Source organism: Coenobita brevimanus, chromosome 89 (genome assembly GCF_032717465.1).
Source record: "Coenobita brevimanus isolate Jiangsu-jjx chromosome 89, ASM3271746v2, whole genome shotgun sequence".
NCBI lineage: Eukaryota > Metazoa > Arthropoda > Malacostraca > Decapoda > Coenobitidae > Coenobita > Coenobita brevimanus.
Window position 1 is genome coordinate 20,746,218 of NC_137042.1, and position 18,733 is coordinate 20,764,950.

The window sequence follows — 18,733 nt, forward strand, 5'->3', positions numbered from 1 at the left end:
CTTAACACTTTCCACAATCCTTGTCTATCCACCCTGTCATATGCTTTCTCCAAATCCATGAAAGCCGCATACAACTTCTTTCCCTTCTCTAGAAACTTTTCCACTAAAGATCTAAGAATGAATATCTGATCTACACAACCTCTTCCCTTCCTAAAGCCTCCCTGTTCTTCTCCAACTAATTTCTCAGTTCTTTCTCTAACTCTGTCTATAAGTATCCTACCATACACTTTTCCTATTATACTAAGAAGACAAATGCCCCTATGATTACCACACACTTCTTTTTCCCCTTTCCCTTTGTACAAGGGAATAATTACACCTGACTTCCAATCCTCCGGGACTCTACCTTCCTCCCAGGCCAATCTGCACATCTTCCACATCCATTCTACTACTATCTCTCCCCCATGCTTCAGCATTTCACCACACACTCCATCAATTCCTGGGGCTTTCCCCGATTTAACTTTCTTCATTGCTTCCACAACTTCTGTCCTACTGATTTCTTCCTGTCTTCTCACCTCCCTCCTTCTCCCAGCCATTCCCCAGCCACTTATACTCGCATTACTTCCATCCTCTACGTTCAACAATTCCTTAAAGTGTTCTCTCCATCTGCTCACTTAGAGCAAAGTACTGGAGTTTACATTCTGAAGTAAAAAGACTCGTTAGACGTGATAAGAGGAGACTATATGATGAAAAGGCGACAGAGACAGAAATTAAGTTAAGTAAAAATGACGGTCAGAGCACAAGAGTAGCGTATCAGGCCATAAAGGAGTTAACTGGGACTGAAAGGAGAAGGAAGGAAATACCTGTACGAGATAGAAATGGTAATTTGATGACTAAAGATTTGGATATAAAAGGAAGATGGAAAGAGCACTTTGAATCTGTTCTAAATAGACCAATCCCAGCTGAAGAGGACATTTTGCCAGCCGAGAGAGATTTGCAGATAGAAACAGGGGATATAACTTTGGAAGAGGTAGCAAAATCTATAAAGGAGTTAAAGAATTTTAAGGCTCCAGGTGAGGATGGAATATTCCCTGAAATGCTTAAGGTGGAAAATGACGAGTTGATGAATGCGCTTTTGAAACTTTTTAATGTGGCTTGGGATAATGGTGGAATTCCAGAAGAGTGGAAAAATGGAGTGATTATAAAAATACCAAAAAAGGGAGATTTAAGTGTGTGTGGCAATTGGAGGGGGATAACTTTGACACCTGTATTTGCAAAAGTCTTTTCCAAAATCTTGTTGAACAGAATAGAGCCAGTAATTGATAAAATTTTAAGAGAAGAACAAGCGGGATTTAGAAAGGGTCGAGGTTGTAATGATCAGATTTTTATTGTAAGGCATCTAATGCAACAAGCTAATGAGATGAAAATGCCACTTAACATGTGTTTTGTGGATTTTGAAAAGGCGTTTGATAGTGTTTCGCGTGGAGCTATGTTGAAAATTATGAGATTCTATGGTATACCAGAAAAGTTTGTAAATATTATTAGAAGCCTGCATGAAGGTACTTTTTGTAAGGTAATGGTGGGTGGTTCTTTGAGTGATCCATTTCAAGTTAGGTCAGGAGTGATTCAAGGAGGAGTTCTTTCGCCATTGTTGTTTGTTTTGGTTATGGATTATGTTATGAAAAAGGTTGTAAGGAGAACAGGTGCAGGAATTAACTGGACAGAAAATAAGAAGCTGATGGATTTGGACTATGCTGATGATATTGTACTGATTTGCGGAAGTATTTACGAGATGCAGAGGGTGCTCGATTGTCTGGTGGAGGAAGGAGAAAAAGTGGGATTGGTAATAAATTGTGGAAAGACTGAAATTATTAATATGAACATGGAGAACCAAATCGATTGTGTAATTGGGAATAATGTGGTGAAGAATGTAGAAAACTTTAAATATCTGGGAACGATTGTATCATCTAATGGATCATTAAACAATGAAATTGAGGAGAGGATTAGACAGGCTTGGCGAGCTGTTGGAATGTTGAAATCTGTTTGGAATAATAATATGCTTTCGGTACATACTAAAGTGAAAATTTACAAGTCCATGGTTAGACCCATTTTAATTTACGGGCATGAGTCATGGTACAGTACAATTGCAACAGATCAGAAAGTATTAGGATTTGAGAATAAAATACTGAGAAGGATTCTTGGGGTAAAGTGGCAAGCCAGAGTTACAAATGAAAGAGTAAGGGATACTACGAGAGTGGAACCAGTTAATGAATATGTGAGACTGTCTCGCTGGAAGTGGCTGGGGCACATATACAGAAAAAAAAAGGTTGTTTAATACAGGATGTGCCAGAGTGGATTGCTAGAGAAAGAAGAGGTAGAGGTAGGCCCAGGGAAACCTGGTTGAGGACAATGAAAAAAGAAGCAGGAGAGGAGTGTTGGTGGGACCTGAAGGAGATGGCAAGAGACAAAAATTGGTGGAGAGAGTTCATTGAGGCCCTATGCATCCCGTGGGGTGCCACAGGAAATGATTGATTGATTGATTGATTGAAAGATTGTTGATTTATTTTTAAAAATTACATGCCTTTGTGTATATACTCAGCTAGTCATAGAAACGCCCAAGTTCAAGAACACAAAACACTCACAGTATGTTTACAGTAAAACTGACCATGCGACGGTCTAGGTGTGTAGCGTTTAGCAGCGTAGTAGTTTAGCGTATAGCCTACACCTTACTCTAGCAAGCTAACATGGTGACAGGTGAACTGCCTGCTAATCTCCTGAAAGGCAATGATGATCACTTCACTTGGCATCCTTTCACAAACTAGCAAGGCAGTCTTATTGGTGAAGTGTTGGCTAGCGAGACTGCCGAGTCATTACAACAGACATCTCCTGCATATGGAAATACAACCACCCTCTTTAGGCTGGCTTTTCTTACTGATATTTTGTTTCATTCGAGGCAAGAATTTCAAAGGAAACGGTCTTATGTTACAGGTAGCGAAAAACAAGAAAAACAGTTGTAACATGAAACAGTACTGCATGATTTTACAGCTACACTGTATTTTTCAGCCATGCCTAAAGTACTTCAGCAGTGTCGAAGCCTCTCAGGGCTCAGCCAGTTACAGTACTGTATAATGAAAATGGGATAAAATTTACTGAATACATTCCATCTATCATCCAATCCTATGTTGCCCCATGAGAAGTGTAAGAGCCTGGGGCTAGGCAAATTGATCCTGACATTTAAGATGAGAGTGACCAGCCTCACTCATTCCTGAGTGGCATTATGTGAGCAATAAACTCCAACCATCCCTTGGGTATATACCTACGCAAGCTCAATCCAATTGGAGTGCCTTAATTACCCACTAAACCACCAGGTGCCATAATTTGGTTATATGGTTGTCACCATCCATCATCCAATCCTACCTGTACATTACCCCATGAGGAGCGTAGGAGCCCGGGGCTAGGCAGTTGGTCCTGACATTTAAGATGAGAGTGAATGATTACCACCCATCATAGCAAATGGTTTCCTGGTGTACAGAAAACCATTTAGCTTGTCACTCAGTTTAGAGTCACCCATAGGCAGAAGGAAGAGGAAAGAATGAAGGAAAGAAATACAGAAGAGGGAGTGCAAAGTCACCAGTAGACAGAAGGAAGAGGAATGAATGAAGGAAAGAAAGACAGAAGAGGAAGGAAGGAAGAGAGGAAAGGGCAGACGCCCAAAGCAGCACTACATCAAGTGATGCACCACATGAAATTAGCAGTGCCTGGTGGGCATTCGTAATACCATTTGCCATTTCACAGTGGATGAAGCGATCAGAGTGATTGATCCTGTTCACCCTCTGCCTCACAGCTGTTCAGAGTGATCAGTCCCATTCACCCTCTACCCCACTGCTGCCCTAGCAAAGCTGTCATGGTCAGCAAAGGTGAATGCAACCCTATGTGTGTGTGCATGGTTTTGAGTATGGTGTTGGTGCAGTTAAGGAGGGAGGAGTAGGAGAAGTCCCGGTAGGGGCACAGTGAAAAACTGCTTATCATCTCTGCAACCCAAGATGTTTTATAGGGTAATTTATTCTTGCTTGCCAGATGGTTTTATTCAGTTCAGGAAACATCTTGTACTGAGGGAGTTCATGTGGGCTGAATCAAATGACCCTAGTTTGAAAAGTTTTGCATATGCTCAATAAAAACATTTGCATTATCTCTAATAAGAGCATAATTGTAGTTGGCCAGTTAGCCCATGCTTGGCATCTTCTGTATACTCTTAGAGTACACTCTTTTCTCAAGGTTAGTGTGGACAAAATGACGTCTATACATAATTTGCCCAGTACATCCAAAGTCCATTATTCCTTCTCACCTGACCTTCCTCCATGTCTTGCTATGTGCTGTCCTATCTTTTAGAGTTTGTAAGTCAGTGCATCATGATACACTGTTTTACTTAACCAGTCATATTGTACATATTTCTCTAGTGGTCACAGTTTGTGTGAAAAGGAATGGGTTGAGAAGGTGGAGCCAGTAATGGCAGGCCTGGGATCTCGACCACCACATCTAGCTCCGGTTCTGGCCTGGTCAGTGCTGCAGTTACGTGCCCCCAGTCCTTCCACACCACACATTTATCACAAGCTGGCTCATAGGGCACTCACAGGCAATGTTTTTGGCTACCTGCAAGAAGCTCTCCATTGTCAAGCCATACAGGTGACAGTGTACACTGCTACTGTACTGTACTATAGCCTATTTGATCTGATCTGAGAAGAGACAAACCTTAAGCTGATTGGTTGTCTGAGTTCTTTCATTATTAACAAAGCATTTAAAATTATTTTTATTATATGGGTTTAAGTAATTGTTTAATGATAATATTGCCCAAATAAAATAATATATATAGCTATTTGTATACAGTACATTAATTTAAAAAACGGGCCCTTACTAAGTGTATCAGACGGCCTAGATACATGTGGCATTTTGAATTCTTGAAACAAATAAAAACATGTTCAGGTAAAGTTTTACAAGTATTGTGTTGTACCTTGTTTTTTTCTCATGTTCAGGCAAATTAAGGTAAATTATCTCATTACTGTATTACAGTAGTTTGTAAAATGTAACCTAATAAAACATCAGAATTGTAATGAAATATAACATGTTCCCTGAATTTTGATGAATGATAGATGGGAGGGGGGACATTCATGGGATGTCCTACTTGACTAAGTAGACAAATATTCAGATTTACTTGACAACGTTTTGCATTTTGCTTTCTACTTTTGCATCATCAGCAAGCTTCTGTCTTTTTAGTTTCAGATACTTAGATACAACTTAATACAGAGCTGTGATAAGGTAGGCCTATCGGCTGTGGGATATTTAAAAATGACAGTGACTTATAGCCTCCTCACCCGAGTTTACCAGTCATTTTTCGTTGGAATTCCGAAGTGTTACCGGGTTAGATTTTATGTAATGTCGCAGTAATGACACTTTGCCTGAAGATGGTGGAAAAAATCAAGGAACGTATGAAACTTTACATGGACGTGTTTTGTTTTGTCCCGAGAATTCAAAATGTCACACGTTTAGGGCCATCTGATAAACTGCCGTAACTAAGACCCCATTTTTTAAATAAGGAAAATAGTATGTGCTGTATATGTTGCTCAGTCAAATTTATCATTATGTAGCATGTACTAGATGTCCAAGGTTCCAGTACTTATAAGGACTGTTAAATTGCACATACAGGTATTCAACATAGCCTGCACTCAATAAAGATTGCTTCACAGTACTGTATGGTACTGTATAGATGAAAGCAGCCTATACTGTATGTGAAGAAAATAACTTAGGTTTTTTCATCTATTTCTTGTGAGTCTTTGAAAAACTCAGTTCTTGTATTATTGTGGTTGACCAGTAACTTGTGTAATATACAGTATTTGGTTCTTGTGTGTTCAGTTCTCAGTATACCGAGATCACTAAGTTGTGGGCTGAATGAGGTGGTGTCTGGGGAAAGGGGATTAGCAGTTTGTGGGGTGCCCCCCTGTGGTTGTGCTACTGACGTCCTGTCTAAGCCTATTAGTGCACATTGTTGTTAATTTACCTAAAAGAGGATGTGTAGGGCATAAAAGAAAATTGTTCAGTTTTCAGGTTGTATTAAAGGCCTTTGTAATCACACTGTTTGGCTAAATCAGTATTGGATGATAATAATGACCTATTTGTAAATAACTCTTACTTTTGATATTTAGGGTGATGGGCTACTGTTAGGTGTGGCATCATCTGTGGTGTACTCACTTGTGTGTGCTGCTGCCTCCTGTCTTATCCTGGACAACCTGCCCTGCCTCACCTCATTAGCTAAGACATGTCTGGCTCAGGACCCTCCAGCACAGCTCTTCTGGTCTGAGGAAGGTAAGAGTCAGGGCATTAGTATCTGGGCTTCAGGGTCACTTAGCATAAGGTTACCTTCCTCTTCCCCTCTCTTGAATTGACAGCAGTGTTATCATTACAGTGGTATCACTTGTCATTAATAGAGTTTTATACTGGTTCTCAGTAAGCTGCATGATGGGTACATTCCTGTCTGTACAGTACAGGGGCAGGTTCTTTTGCCTGCTAATCTCCTGAAAGGCAATTGGTATAGCAATTAAATCAGTCACTAATCTTTGTAAACATAATTAACCCTCATGCACACCATAAGTTTTCAATAAGTTTTTGTTCCATGCACAGAACAAAAACCTTGCTCAGGCTGGCTCCGTTCGTGCGGCAAGGAAAAAAATTCTGTGGCCCAATTTACCCCTGGAAAGTGCTTTTAATGTTATAAAACGCCTCCCATCATCTTCATTGATGTTTGTACTATCATATAAGAAAGAAAAAAACCTAAAACAGATGAATAAATGTACAGAAATGGAGCGAGAATAAACCTTATTTAGGTGAAAACTTGCTTCTTGTAACTTCCCAACATCACCATGAAAAGTTTTTCCCATGATGCGCAGTTGCAAAGGACATGTCTATATGCAGAATTTCACGATCTTTCATATGTAAAAGTTTCAAGTTGATACGTCCAATAGTTTTTTAGTAAATCAAAGAAAACTACAAAAATAGCCTAAAAACGTCTGATTTGTTTATTTTTTCGTATGTTGTTAGTGACACTGTAACAAACAAACGTATATGTAAGTTCTATCCAGTTTTGTGGCCCAGTGGTTAAGGAAGCCCGTGATATAATTCACAGTGTTATAACCTGTATTGTTATGGAGAAGATGAATTTTGAAAAGTTACAATGGGTTGCACATAGTGACAGCACCTACGTTCCGGTCCGTAGGCTGAGCATGTTCATCTTTCGTAAGTTCTCCCCAATTATTTTCACACATAGGTTACTTTGCTGTACAAAAGGATTCTTAAGAAATCATCAGCTTGATCAAGCTTTCTTCAGATTTTTAATGCGACCTATATTTTACGAGTATAATGACAGAGAATAGCAGTCAAATCCACCACATTTTCCCTATGAGAAATGTATCGTAACCACACATTTTATACCTTACAATACAATAGTACAAAAACTAGACAAACAAGCTGGTTACTCACATCCTCTAGCAGTGTTGTAGTGTTTCTTGAGAGGAGATGGAGTTGCAGAGAGGACAGGTACAATCACAGCCTGTGTGTGTGTGTATGTGTGTGTGTGCATGTGTGCGTGTGTGTGTGTGTGTGTGTGTGTGTGTGTGTGTGTGTGTGTGTGTGTGTGTCTGTCTGTCTGTCTGTCTGTCTGTCTGTGTCTGCCTGCCTGCCTGCCTATGTGTGTGTGTGTGTGTGTGTGTGGAGTGATGGCAGTGGTGTCAGTTGTCATAGGAGTGATGGTAGTGGTGTCAGTTGTCATGGGGGTGATGACAGTGGTGTCAGTTGCCATAGGAGTGATGGCAGTGGTGTCAGTTGTCATAGGAGTGATGGCAGTGGTTTCAGTTGTCATAGGAGTGATGGCAGTGGTATCAGTTGTCATAGGAGTGATGGCAGTGGTGTCAGTTGTCATAGGAGTGATGGCAGTGGTGTCAGTTGTCATAGGAGTGATGGCAGTGGTGTCATTTGTCAATGGAGTGATGGCAGTGGTGTCAGTTGTCATAGGAGTGATGGCAGTGGTGTCAGTTGTCATGTACTCTTTCTCTGATAAGCCCTTGCGAGACATTGTAGGTTTAGTGTAAAATAGGAGGGGAACGGTAAAAATTGGTTAGGAATTTTCAAATCTGGCTTTCTCTGAAAGTATATAAGAAACACTTATACACCTTCCTCACAAGCACGCTGCAGTATATATAACACAATATCACTATAATACACGTAAGGCATGGATGGTGCGGTAGTAGGAAATGCAGGTTTAAATGGCCGGCCACGCGCTCACACACCCTTCGAGCCTGATTGCCGGGAGAATACTGAGCTAAGTACGAGCCGCTTGCCCTGCCGATAAGCTCCCGGGTGTTGCCATATATTTCCCCTAGACGTGGCTACCCTCAGCTTGACTCAACCAAATTTGACACAATTCCATCTACAGGAAAAGTTTCTATGACCATTTATAGGGAAGTTGCATCATGTTGCGTCATTGGGTACTCTTCAGATTGCAAGGATTATGACTCGCATTGCATCATCATGTGTGTAAATTTGGTCATTTCTGCATGCCATCAAGAACAAAAGTTTGTATACAGTAGAACCCCTCTAGAGAAGGTGGTGGCCGAATCAGTAGAGAGGTGACCTGCTGTCCTAATTGACCCAGGATCAAATTGCGGCTGGGGCAGGGAACACTTTAAGGTGTTGAATTTCATAAAGCAGACTTTACTGATCTCCCAGAAAACCTGCTGATGTGTCGTAAAAATACCCCTGCCAGTACCAACACACCAGTCCTGTATGAGACAGCCCTAGCTTGTATTCAACATTGACAGTGAGTTTTAGAGTCAAAGTGGTGACATGCTGAGGTGCATGATATGTAGGAGGACTGTTGGGCCTTAGGAACAGGCTGTGAAGCCTGTGCCTAGAATCAGACACATGAAAAAATAAAAGGGGGGGAGGAGGGAAGGCTGTCCAAATTATAAGTCATGAGTTATGGCAGATGAATTTTTAAAAGCTTCAGAAAGTGTTTTGTTCACCATAAATTACAGTTCACAGTGTTATGTCATTTTCTAAATCAAAACAGTGACCCAGCACAAGTCATGGAAGACACATTATGTAGATATTCCCAGACATTCAGCAGCTGCTTGAATTTCAATGTCTTGAACTCCAAAACTGCTGAATGTTGTTTTAGGTGTCATTTATAAATACCTTCATATAAATTTTAATAATTTTGCTTTCTAAATTGTGTCACTGTTGATTTTTCATTGCTGACACCAAACTTTGCTGCACTGCTCTAAAGTACCAGTATATCATTAGCTTTCCTTATCCTAGAGACTTATATAGTTTTTGAAAATATCATGTTTAACCCCTTAACCGCGGGGCGTCACTTTCGTGACGCTTGGGAGCAAGGGATCATACCGCGGGGCGTCGCTTTTGTGATTCTGTGTTATTTTGAATTCACCTGGGCTTTCAAGTGGGGGCTTGTATCATCTATCAGTACTGACAATGTCCAGCACTAGTCAGCACTCCTAATCTCATCTGTACTCCCATCCATTGTTGACAATTTAGCCATTTCTCCCCGTTCTTGACTCCCCTCCCTACCCCCCCTCCATTACCCTATCCTCTCGCCTGCCCGGCCATGCTACGCTAATTAAATCTTCCCTGGAATTTTTCACTGATTTCATCCATTGAAATAAGCCCTATGTCGTATTCTTATACCAAATAATATATACAAGAAAGAAATCAGGTAAGTGAGAGTGCCATACACCTGGAATTGGCTAATTATCACCTGACAACACCTCACGTGCACTCGTCCGCTAATTTTCGCTGTTTTTTTCCCCTTGAAATATGCCGTATAATCTATTTTCGTAATAAATATACATGTAAGGAGAGAAGGGAGAAGCCTAAGTGATATTTACATTCACCTGGAACTACCTAATTTATAATGTATTGTTTAGATTTCCTGCCAATCATATCAGTGCTACACAAAGCTGTTTCAAGATTTAACATTGGTAGCTCTGATTATATATCTCCTAAGTAGGCCTCTAATCTATTTTCGTAATAAATATACATGTAAGGAGGGAAGGGAGAAGCCTAAATGATATTTACATTCACCTGGAACTACCAAATTTATAATGTATTGTCTAGATTTCCTGCCAATCATATCAGTGCTAGACTTAGCTGTTTCAAGAAGTAATATTGGTAACTCTGAATAACCCCTAAAGCAGGCCTCTAGGCTAGCTGGCCTGGCCCCTGCGTTATCAGTGTACTCTCATCTTCCGAAGTGAGAGGACGTATGTTTCATCTTGCTGACTTCAAGGCCTTTTTTCACCCCCATGCAAATGGCTCTGTGACCTTTACCCCCTACTAAACCTCGTGTGGAAAGAGGTAAAGGGCTGACAATTGATAAAAGAGTGACTACGATCTTTCTATTGAGTAAAACAGTGCAAGTGGAATTGTAAATAATGTGTAAATAATGTGTAAACAGCAAGTGAAAGTAATGAATGTAAATATACGTGAACAATGGAAAATAGTTTTATAAGTTATTTCAAGTGACAGTGCATAACACTGTAAATAAAATAGAAATGTAAATAACGTAAATAAAATAGAGAACGTAAATAGAAATGTAAATGAGTAGTATTATAAGAATACGAGTATATACCCTAGGAGTAATGAAAGTGAAAGTTTCACTCTAGCATGTCTGAATGCTATGAGTTATGAGAGTGAAGATGAAAGTGACATTCACTCTCAATGCCAGTATACAGGACGAGAAAGTGAATGCTACGTATTTTACTGAAAGAAATTGAATCCCTACAGTGACAATAAACTAATACTACTGAAGGAAACTTATGGATAAAGACTGTAGATATATATAAGTGTTATATAGTAATAGAAATATAAAGTGTGAGGGGTTTTATGAATAATAAATGACAGACTACCATGAGCGAACTAGTGCCAGTGCGACGATCAGACGCGCTCGTAATTTCCATTGCTTTCACAGTGTTTTTTTTTTTTTGAGTATGGATCCCAAACTACTTGAAAATTGTAGAATAGTGTTTATAGTGTTTGTATCTGGCTGTGGTAATCATATTACGGGTTGTCGGGAAGTGTAAAGTGGAGACTTCGTTACCCTACTTCAGAGGTCTCCACAAGTCCTACGGTAACCGATGAAGGCTCAACAATCATTCCAGGAGAAAGCTGAAGGTATGTGCCATAAGCATATGTAATTTTATTATTCTAGCACTAATAACTGATTTTTGGCAAATATTTTTTGAGAGTCTGTCGGAGCCCAAATAACCCCGCGGCACACGCAAGTCATTGGTAAACAAGCCCGCGGTGTAGGGGTTAATCACAATTTGGGCCGGAGATGCCTGTTTATCAAAGTTTTCAAGGATTTTCAGTTTTTCTTTCATAGACAGACCATTTTGTTTATGTCTAGGGGCAAGCTGAGGCCTAGGGCCAAAAGTCTTTTTGGATGACATCTTTCCTTTATCTTTATCTTGCCTGTAAAAAAAAAAAAAAAAAAAAAAAAAAATGATTACTGTAGAAAATCATCCACTTTAAACGTGTACAGTATCTGCAGTCACAGCATGGTTGTCCGAGTCACACGCCAGTTATTTCTTGTAACTCGTACTTGTCCGAGTTACATCAAATTTGTCTTCCCAGATTTTTAGGCCAAGTAACATGGGGTCCAAGCTAGAGGGGCTCTGCTGTATTTTACAGTATCATCCTTAGATTGATAATTTCTGTTTTCATTTATTTATGTTGCATGATGACTGTTAGGTCCACTGTTGCTGCAGTGAGAAAATATTAATGTTATAAATCAAGGTATTAACAGAATGTGTGAACTGATGTGTATCATGATAAGTACTGTATCATGTAGCCTATCACCGTTGCATATTATATCGATTTAGTTACCAACCCCTAGTCAGTAATGAATTAGACGACCTTAGAAAACATTTCATTGGGATTCATGGTATTCTACATTATTACCTGTAATGTGATATGCTGGAAGGCTTTGCTGATTCACATCAGTCCCTCTCTGCACAAAAAATTGAGTGCTACATTTCTGTATAGTCATTTCGCATTTGTTTCCATAATGTAAAGTTAAGGCTTTCATGTTTATACCATTGTGCTAAACACTTTTTAAAAAGTTGTGTAGGGTATCTGGATATTCATAAAGAATTTATGTATACAGGAGGAGGAGCTGGCTTGCTTCTGCCCCAGGCACTTGAGGTGTTTCCACATGAGCCAGAGCCACTGCTGTCCCTGTGCACTGCTCTGGCCAAAGCCAGCACTCACAGCTGCACCAAGGTGAGGCACAGTTGATGATATCCTCTTATATCAGTCTGCCTGACACAGTAATTTTTAGTAATTATATGAGAGAGGGGGTTTGTGAGCTGGGAGCAGGGCAGTGAAATGGTGGGGACAGGATGACATGGAGGCACTTTGTTTGTGGCCACCCCTAATGGGATTAAGGCATCTGGCAATAGATACAGTAGATACGTAGATTATATTTTAATAACAAGTAACAGCATCTCACCTGTTCCCAGGTTGTTGAGTTGCTGAGTGAACTTCCTAGTGTTACCTGGACAATGAATGAGGCTCAGTGTCAGGTGATAGAGGTGCGAGGCAGTGACTGTCTGGCCACAGCCCCCTTGAACATTTTGCCATCAGTGCAGGTTCCAGCTGACACCCACGGCACCCTGCTGGCTTCAGAACCATTGGTTGTGGCATGGCACTATCCTGCCAGTGGCTGGCAGATCCTGCTAGCTTGCATCAGTACACTTGACCAACAAGTGAGTTGTCTTATTGTTATCTTTTCAGGACAGTAGACTGATTTGGAACATGTATTTTGATAATGTTGATCTGTCTCATTAAATATAGTTGCCCAACCTCAGGCTGTTAAACTTCAAAAGGATAGTTAATGGTATTGGCTGTTACTATTAATATATTGATTTTCTTGTTATACAGTTATCATTTTGTAACAGTTTCCTGAAAGATTGGAGCATATCTAATACTTTGCTTTTGAAAAATTGTCTGACTTGCACTTTTGTGAGCTACCATACATGTTGGTTTAACCCATACTGTGCTAGCAACGTAGATATACATCACCCTCTAAAACGAGCTACGTGGATCTACGTCTAAAAGCATTGAGAAGTCATTGCAAGCAACTGAAGTAAAATGGAAAGTAATAACGTATCATGCCAACTTCAGCCATTTTTTTTTGCTACACTTGCAACACAGATTTAGGAGCTCGGGAGGTGAGTGACAGTCTTCACAGGCTCACAGCCACTCTGCTTTCTCTGTTATCTTGAAGATTTCAGAGGTCGATTGGCACCAACCCGACTCGATTCAACCGACTTTCTGGCCTTGGTGATGACTTTCATTAGTGCCAGGGATCATATATTGATCTCTGGCACTAAAAATAAAAAGTCCAAAATTGGCCAGCATAGAGGGGTATCTTTTGTTTTTTTTACCTAGAAATGTACAGGTTAAGATCTTTGAAAGTAGATGTTCATGATTTGGACTATCCAGAAACTGAAAGATTACTAAAGTTGGGAGGGTTATTATCATAATGACACCCTACAGCTTAAGAAAAAATGTATAAATGGAATATGTACAGTACTTACAACATTTTAAATATCAACAACAGCAGTGTGAAGTATTTTGGTCAGGTGTATTCTAGGTACTGAATACAGTGTTCTTACTAACAGGTGAGTGGTGGTGTGACTGCAGTAGAGGGACGGACCATGCGTACAGTGTGCCTTGCCCTACGTCTCCTGGCTTCTGTTCTGGCCACCTTACCATCATATCTCTCAGCTTTCATCCACTTCACACAGCAGACACTGACCTTGCTGTGCAGGTCAGGCTTGCCATTCGTAATGTTTACTACTCTCAAGTTGCTGATGTTTAACATCTACCTCTTATCCGTGTGGGTATACCAAACATTACAGCCTGTTCTTTGAAGTCCAGCAGTTCCACTTCTTGCAACAGAATGTGCCACTCATTCTCATGTGTCAGTGCTGGGGTGCCAATATATATCCATCTCTACTTCATCCAGTCTCTTATTGTCCCATCAGGAGCATAGGGTTCCATGGCTAGGCTACTCATTCCAGGCCTTCAGGTATGGACTGGAGTAAACTTGAAGATAGGAGGTGCGATAGTACAAGATGAATGTGGATGGATATGGTAAATATGTGGGAAAGCAAGGTGTGAAAGTTGATAAAGCAAGGATGATTAGGGATCATTTTGGTTACACAGAGAACAGTACCTCTATGTTTGGGAAGCACATGACAGGAGTTTGGCACACCATTTTCAAACATGATAGCAGACACAGTGACTGTGTAGCAGGTGTATGTAAAGTATATGTATAAAGATAAATACAAAAAAAAAATGTGCAGATGAGGTGGAGTTAGGATTCTGTGGGTCTGAATTATTGCATTGACCATTTCATTGGGCATGTTATCCATTTTTCTCCCACTTTTTTTTTTTTCTCTCATCCCTTCTCTCTCATCCATCTCAGCTCATCTTTAGATGGTAAAAGAGTCAGGGCAATAATGATTATTGCTGTTTTATTAATTTTTTTTCTTCCACATGAAGACTTGGGTAGTGTGCTGTGTAAGGATGGTAGTTTAGAGGATGAAGTGCTTGAAAGGGTACAGCAGGGAAGAAAGTTTACTAGTTCATTGAAAGCACTGATGAAAAATAGGGAGGTAAGCTTGGAAGTAAAAAAGTCACTGCATGACAGTATTGTGATCCCCAATGTTAACGTATGGAAGCGAAGCTTGGATCATGTTGGGAGGACACAAAAAGAATGAGAGCAGTGGAAATAAGTTACTTGAGAGGAGCATGTGGAGCTACATGAAGAGAGAGACTGACAAATAAGGAAGTGAAGGAGCATTGTGGTGTGGATGTGGATGTGGATGTGGTAAAAAGCATCAGAAGTACATTGGTTGTGTGGCCATGTGGAGAGGATGGAGAGAGAGACTAATGAGGAGAGTGTATGTGAGTGAGGTGGAGGGGGGAAGGGGGAGGGGGAGACCAAGGATGAGATGGAGGGATGGAGTGGAGAGATATATGAGAGAGGGGGGTAAAAGTTTGGGGGATGGCATTGAAAAGGCATGGAACAGGCAACATGGAGGCTGATTGTTTGTGGCTACCCCTTATGAGAATAAGGCGTCTGAACATAGGCTGATAGATTGAGGACTTCCTCAATACACACAGGAATGTTACATGCTCTGTATTTGCTCTAGGATCATGAAGGAATAGAGCAAATGATTCATGTGAGTTCTTAACATAGCTCTATCCAGGAGGAAAAAAGGATGTTTGGTTTGCACAGAGATTGGCATATTTTCAGTTATCTGTTATATACATGTACTGTGCAACAGTATCTATGATTGTATAAAATGAGTGTCGAATTAAATCAGAGTTTAGCTTATTTGTTGTCTTGACTTGAGGATTTTCTCTGGAATGTACTATAATGCTGGTAATTGATGTTGAACCAATATATAGTACTGTATTAAAGATTCTCTGATAGCCTCTGTAATGATGCACCAGAATACAGTAGAAGTCCGATTTTTCGGCATCTATGGGACCAGGCAAGTGCCGAAATATCAAAATTGCCGAATTATCGAAAACCCTACCCACTCAGTACCTTATATGTTTCGGTGAACACTATCATCATTACTCATATCATTACAAATGTGTTTGGAGAGAGTACTGTATACTGTTTGATACTGTACAATACTGTAATGAATACAGTACTATACTGTACATGAATATGAAAAATAAAGAAATTAGTGAACATACTGTATATAAATGTAATGGTACAGTAGGCCTACAAGTTCACATGCACTTACCTAAACTTATAGTAGGTTCCTTATTTACATATGTACAATAGAAGGGGTTGATTGGAGTCTGCTACTGCTGGAAGAAGTCCCCAGCACACTCGAATAGTAATTTCAGAGGTATTTCGGTACGAAGTTCACAAAGCACACAGAAGAATCAAGAGAAGTCGGCAGCAGCACGGCAACAACTCGGAAGAATGGCGAAACAGATTCTCTTTCCCATGCTAGACTCACTACATGTTTGTCCTCTCTTTATGCTATAGGAGAAAGAGCTAGCCTCTGAGCTTCATGGCAGTGGTAGACTCGTTCCATCACTTTCACTATCTCACTCACTAAGGCGGGTAAAGGCGGGTAGCTAGCTGGCGAGCCTCATGGAGAATTTCAAGACTGACGAAAAAAATCGGAGAATCTGCTGAACGATCGGAGATTTTCGTAAATGGGACTATTTCTCAAAACTGCCGAAATGTCAGATTTGCCGGGGAATTGGATGCCGAAATATTGGACTTTTACTGTATATATATTTTTTGTTTTATCACTGCTCATAACTGCTGTATCAAGTATTTAATCCACCCGGTACGGGATTAAGGCATCTGGCAATAGATAGATAGATAGGTATCTCTAAATTAAAACAAAATGTTAATTGTAGGGATTCAGACATCATACCGTATAGCATCCATACGGTCTGTGTTGTTTCATTTGTATTTTGAGTAAAATTCTGTGATCTAGTACCAGTAATAATTTTAACTCATTCAGCCAAGTGATTGCTTTCTGTTATTCAGGCTGATGCCAGACAATTCTGTACTGCTTAGAAAAAATTTTATCATGTAATAAGTGTTGGAACCACCTCTATTACACCCTGCAGCTGAGTTTTATCTTTTTCATTTTATTCTCACTCGCACCAGACAGTTTTAATCAGCATGGGAAAGACTTCCATAGGCTTTAGGGGTTAAGGAACAGTCTTATTGTGGCCATTTCAGTAAGAATGCAGTACAGGCATACTCCCTTATCTGGCGGTGTTGTGTACTGGCGGGCGTGTACGTACAGCGTGTTGCTGGATATTGAAGCAATTTTCTCCATAAGATACTGAAGAAAAACCAGAGATGCATTCCAGGCCCAAACCCAAACTCTCCTATATCTTACTCAGTCAATAGAGACTGACACAGAAACACTTTAGGTTATGTTATTATCCTCATAAACAGTACTGTTGCAAAAAAATAGGACATCAAACGTCACATACAAACATGTTATGGCAATTTATTGATGACATAAGTCTATGCTGAGATGTGTTCAGGGTAACAGACACAACAAGAGCCAACAAGCATGGGCCAGGCAGGCAGCACGCTAAGTGGGGATGTGGGAGAGCGGAGGATGGGGAGGGAGATGTGCCTGGCAGTGCTGACCTTGGCGGGGGATGGGGGGGTAAGATGGGGAGTGGGGACGTGGGGACAAGGGGAGAAGCAAGAGGATGGCAGAAGGACAGAGAGAGTCATGTGAGTATTTAAGATTAAGTGTAGAATGATAGACAAACAATTATAAAACAATCTATCTCTGTCTATCTATAGCCCGACGCCCTAATCCCGCAAAGGGTGGCCGCAGACAAAACGCCTCCAAGTCGCTCTGTCACCCACCATTTGACTACCCTCCCCCCAGCTCACCCCCCCCTCCCTCATATACCTCTCAACTCCATCCCTCCACCTCATCCTCGGTCTACCCCTCCCTCCACCTCACCTACATACACCCTCTTAGTCAGTCTTTCATTCTCCATTCTCTTCACATGTCCAAACCACCTCAGTGTATTTCTCCTAATCTTCTTAACCACATCCACATCCACCCCACAACGTTCCTTCACTTCTTCATTCGTCAACCTGTCCCTCCATGTCACTCCACATGCTCCTTTCAAGTAACTCATTTCCACTGCTCTCACTCTTGACTTGTTCCCCTCTTGCAAGGTCCACGCCTCGCTTCCATACGTCAGGGTAGGGATCATAATACTATCATGCAGTGACTTCTTAACTTCCATACTCACCTCCCTATTTCTCATCACTGCTTTCAGTGTACCAACAATCTTCCTTCCCTGCTGTACCCTTTCACACACTTCATCCCCCAAAGTTCCATGCTTACTCATCACACTACCCAAGTACTTGAATGCACTCACCTAAAACAAACACAAAAATAATATACTTTTTGAGATGTGTGGAAAGGTGGAAGGAAACACAGTTCATTTATTTAAATGCATGGCATACAGGGCTTTAATGGTGACAGTAAAACCTGAAGAAACTGTAAAGGAACTACTGAAAAATGATCTTGGAACACTAGTTAAAATGATGAAGAAAGTGCTAAAAAGAAGGGACTCAGTCATCCAGTCAAGACACTCTCACTGCCCACAGCAGTAGCAGTGCAACCTGGACAGGCAAGAGTGACAACAACAACACCACATCTGTGTTTGGATGCACGCATTTCAAACCTAGGGAGCAGCGGAGTGTTTGGACTATCGAATCGACAGCTGTTTGGATTGTGGGGATGTTCCCCAGTTTCTTTTGTTCGGTGTAGTGAATGTTCGGTTATTGATGCGCCATGTATCTGGGTATGTGTGTATATTGATCCTAAATTTTAAGTGAATGCGCAATGAAGTTGATGACCTTGCTGGCTTTCAGAGTGTCTCAAGTTTGGCGCCCACCTGAGCAGCTGGTGGCAGCTATACTGGAGGTGTTGGCAGAGGCAGCTGGGGAGCAACCAGCACAAGTGTGGGCTGAGCTGGAGGGAAGTCAGCTACTTCCCTCCTTCCCTCTTCCCCCATCAGGTCAGTGATTTACTCTAGGTGATAAGATACCTGTATTTCATCCAGTGATACATGACAGTATTGTGATAACTAACTATAATGCATGGAAGTGAAGCTTGGACCTTGTCAGAGGGAC

General features: G+C 40.8%; 1 protein-coding gene across 1 annotated transcript in view; it reads left to right on the forward strand.

Annotated features, from left to right (window-relative positions):
- The window catches only part of Nup188 (nuclear pore complex protein Nup188), a 143,606-nt gene that overhangs the window by 36,685 nt on the left and 88,188 nt on the right, over positions 1-18,733 (forward strand). The window contains exons 6-11 of the mRNA XM_080281324.1: positions 4,395-4,620; positions 6,135-6,294; positions 12,167-12,282; positions 12,522-12,767; positions 13,686-13,834; positions 18,473-18,618. Of these exons, the coding sequence (XP_080137450.1) occupies positions 4,395-4,620; positions 6,135-6,294; positions 12,167-12,282; positions 12,522-12,767; positions 13,686-13,834; positions 18,473-18,618 (1,043 nt within the window). The remainder of the gene's footprint in view (positions 1-4,394; positions 4,621-6,134; positions 6,295-12,166; positions 12,283-12,521; positions 12,768-13,685; positions 13,835-18,472; positions 18,619-18,733) is intronic.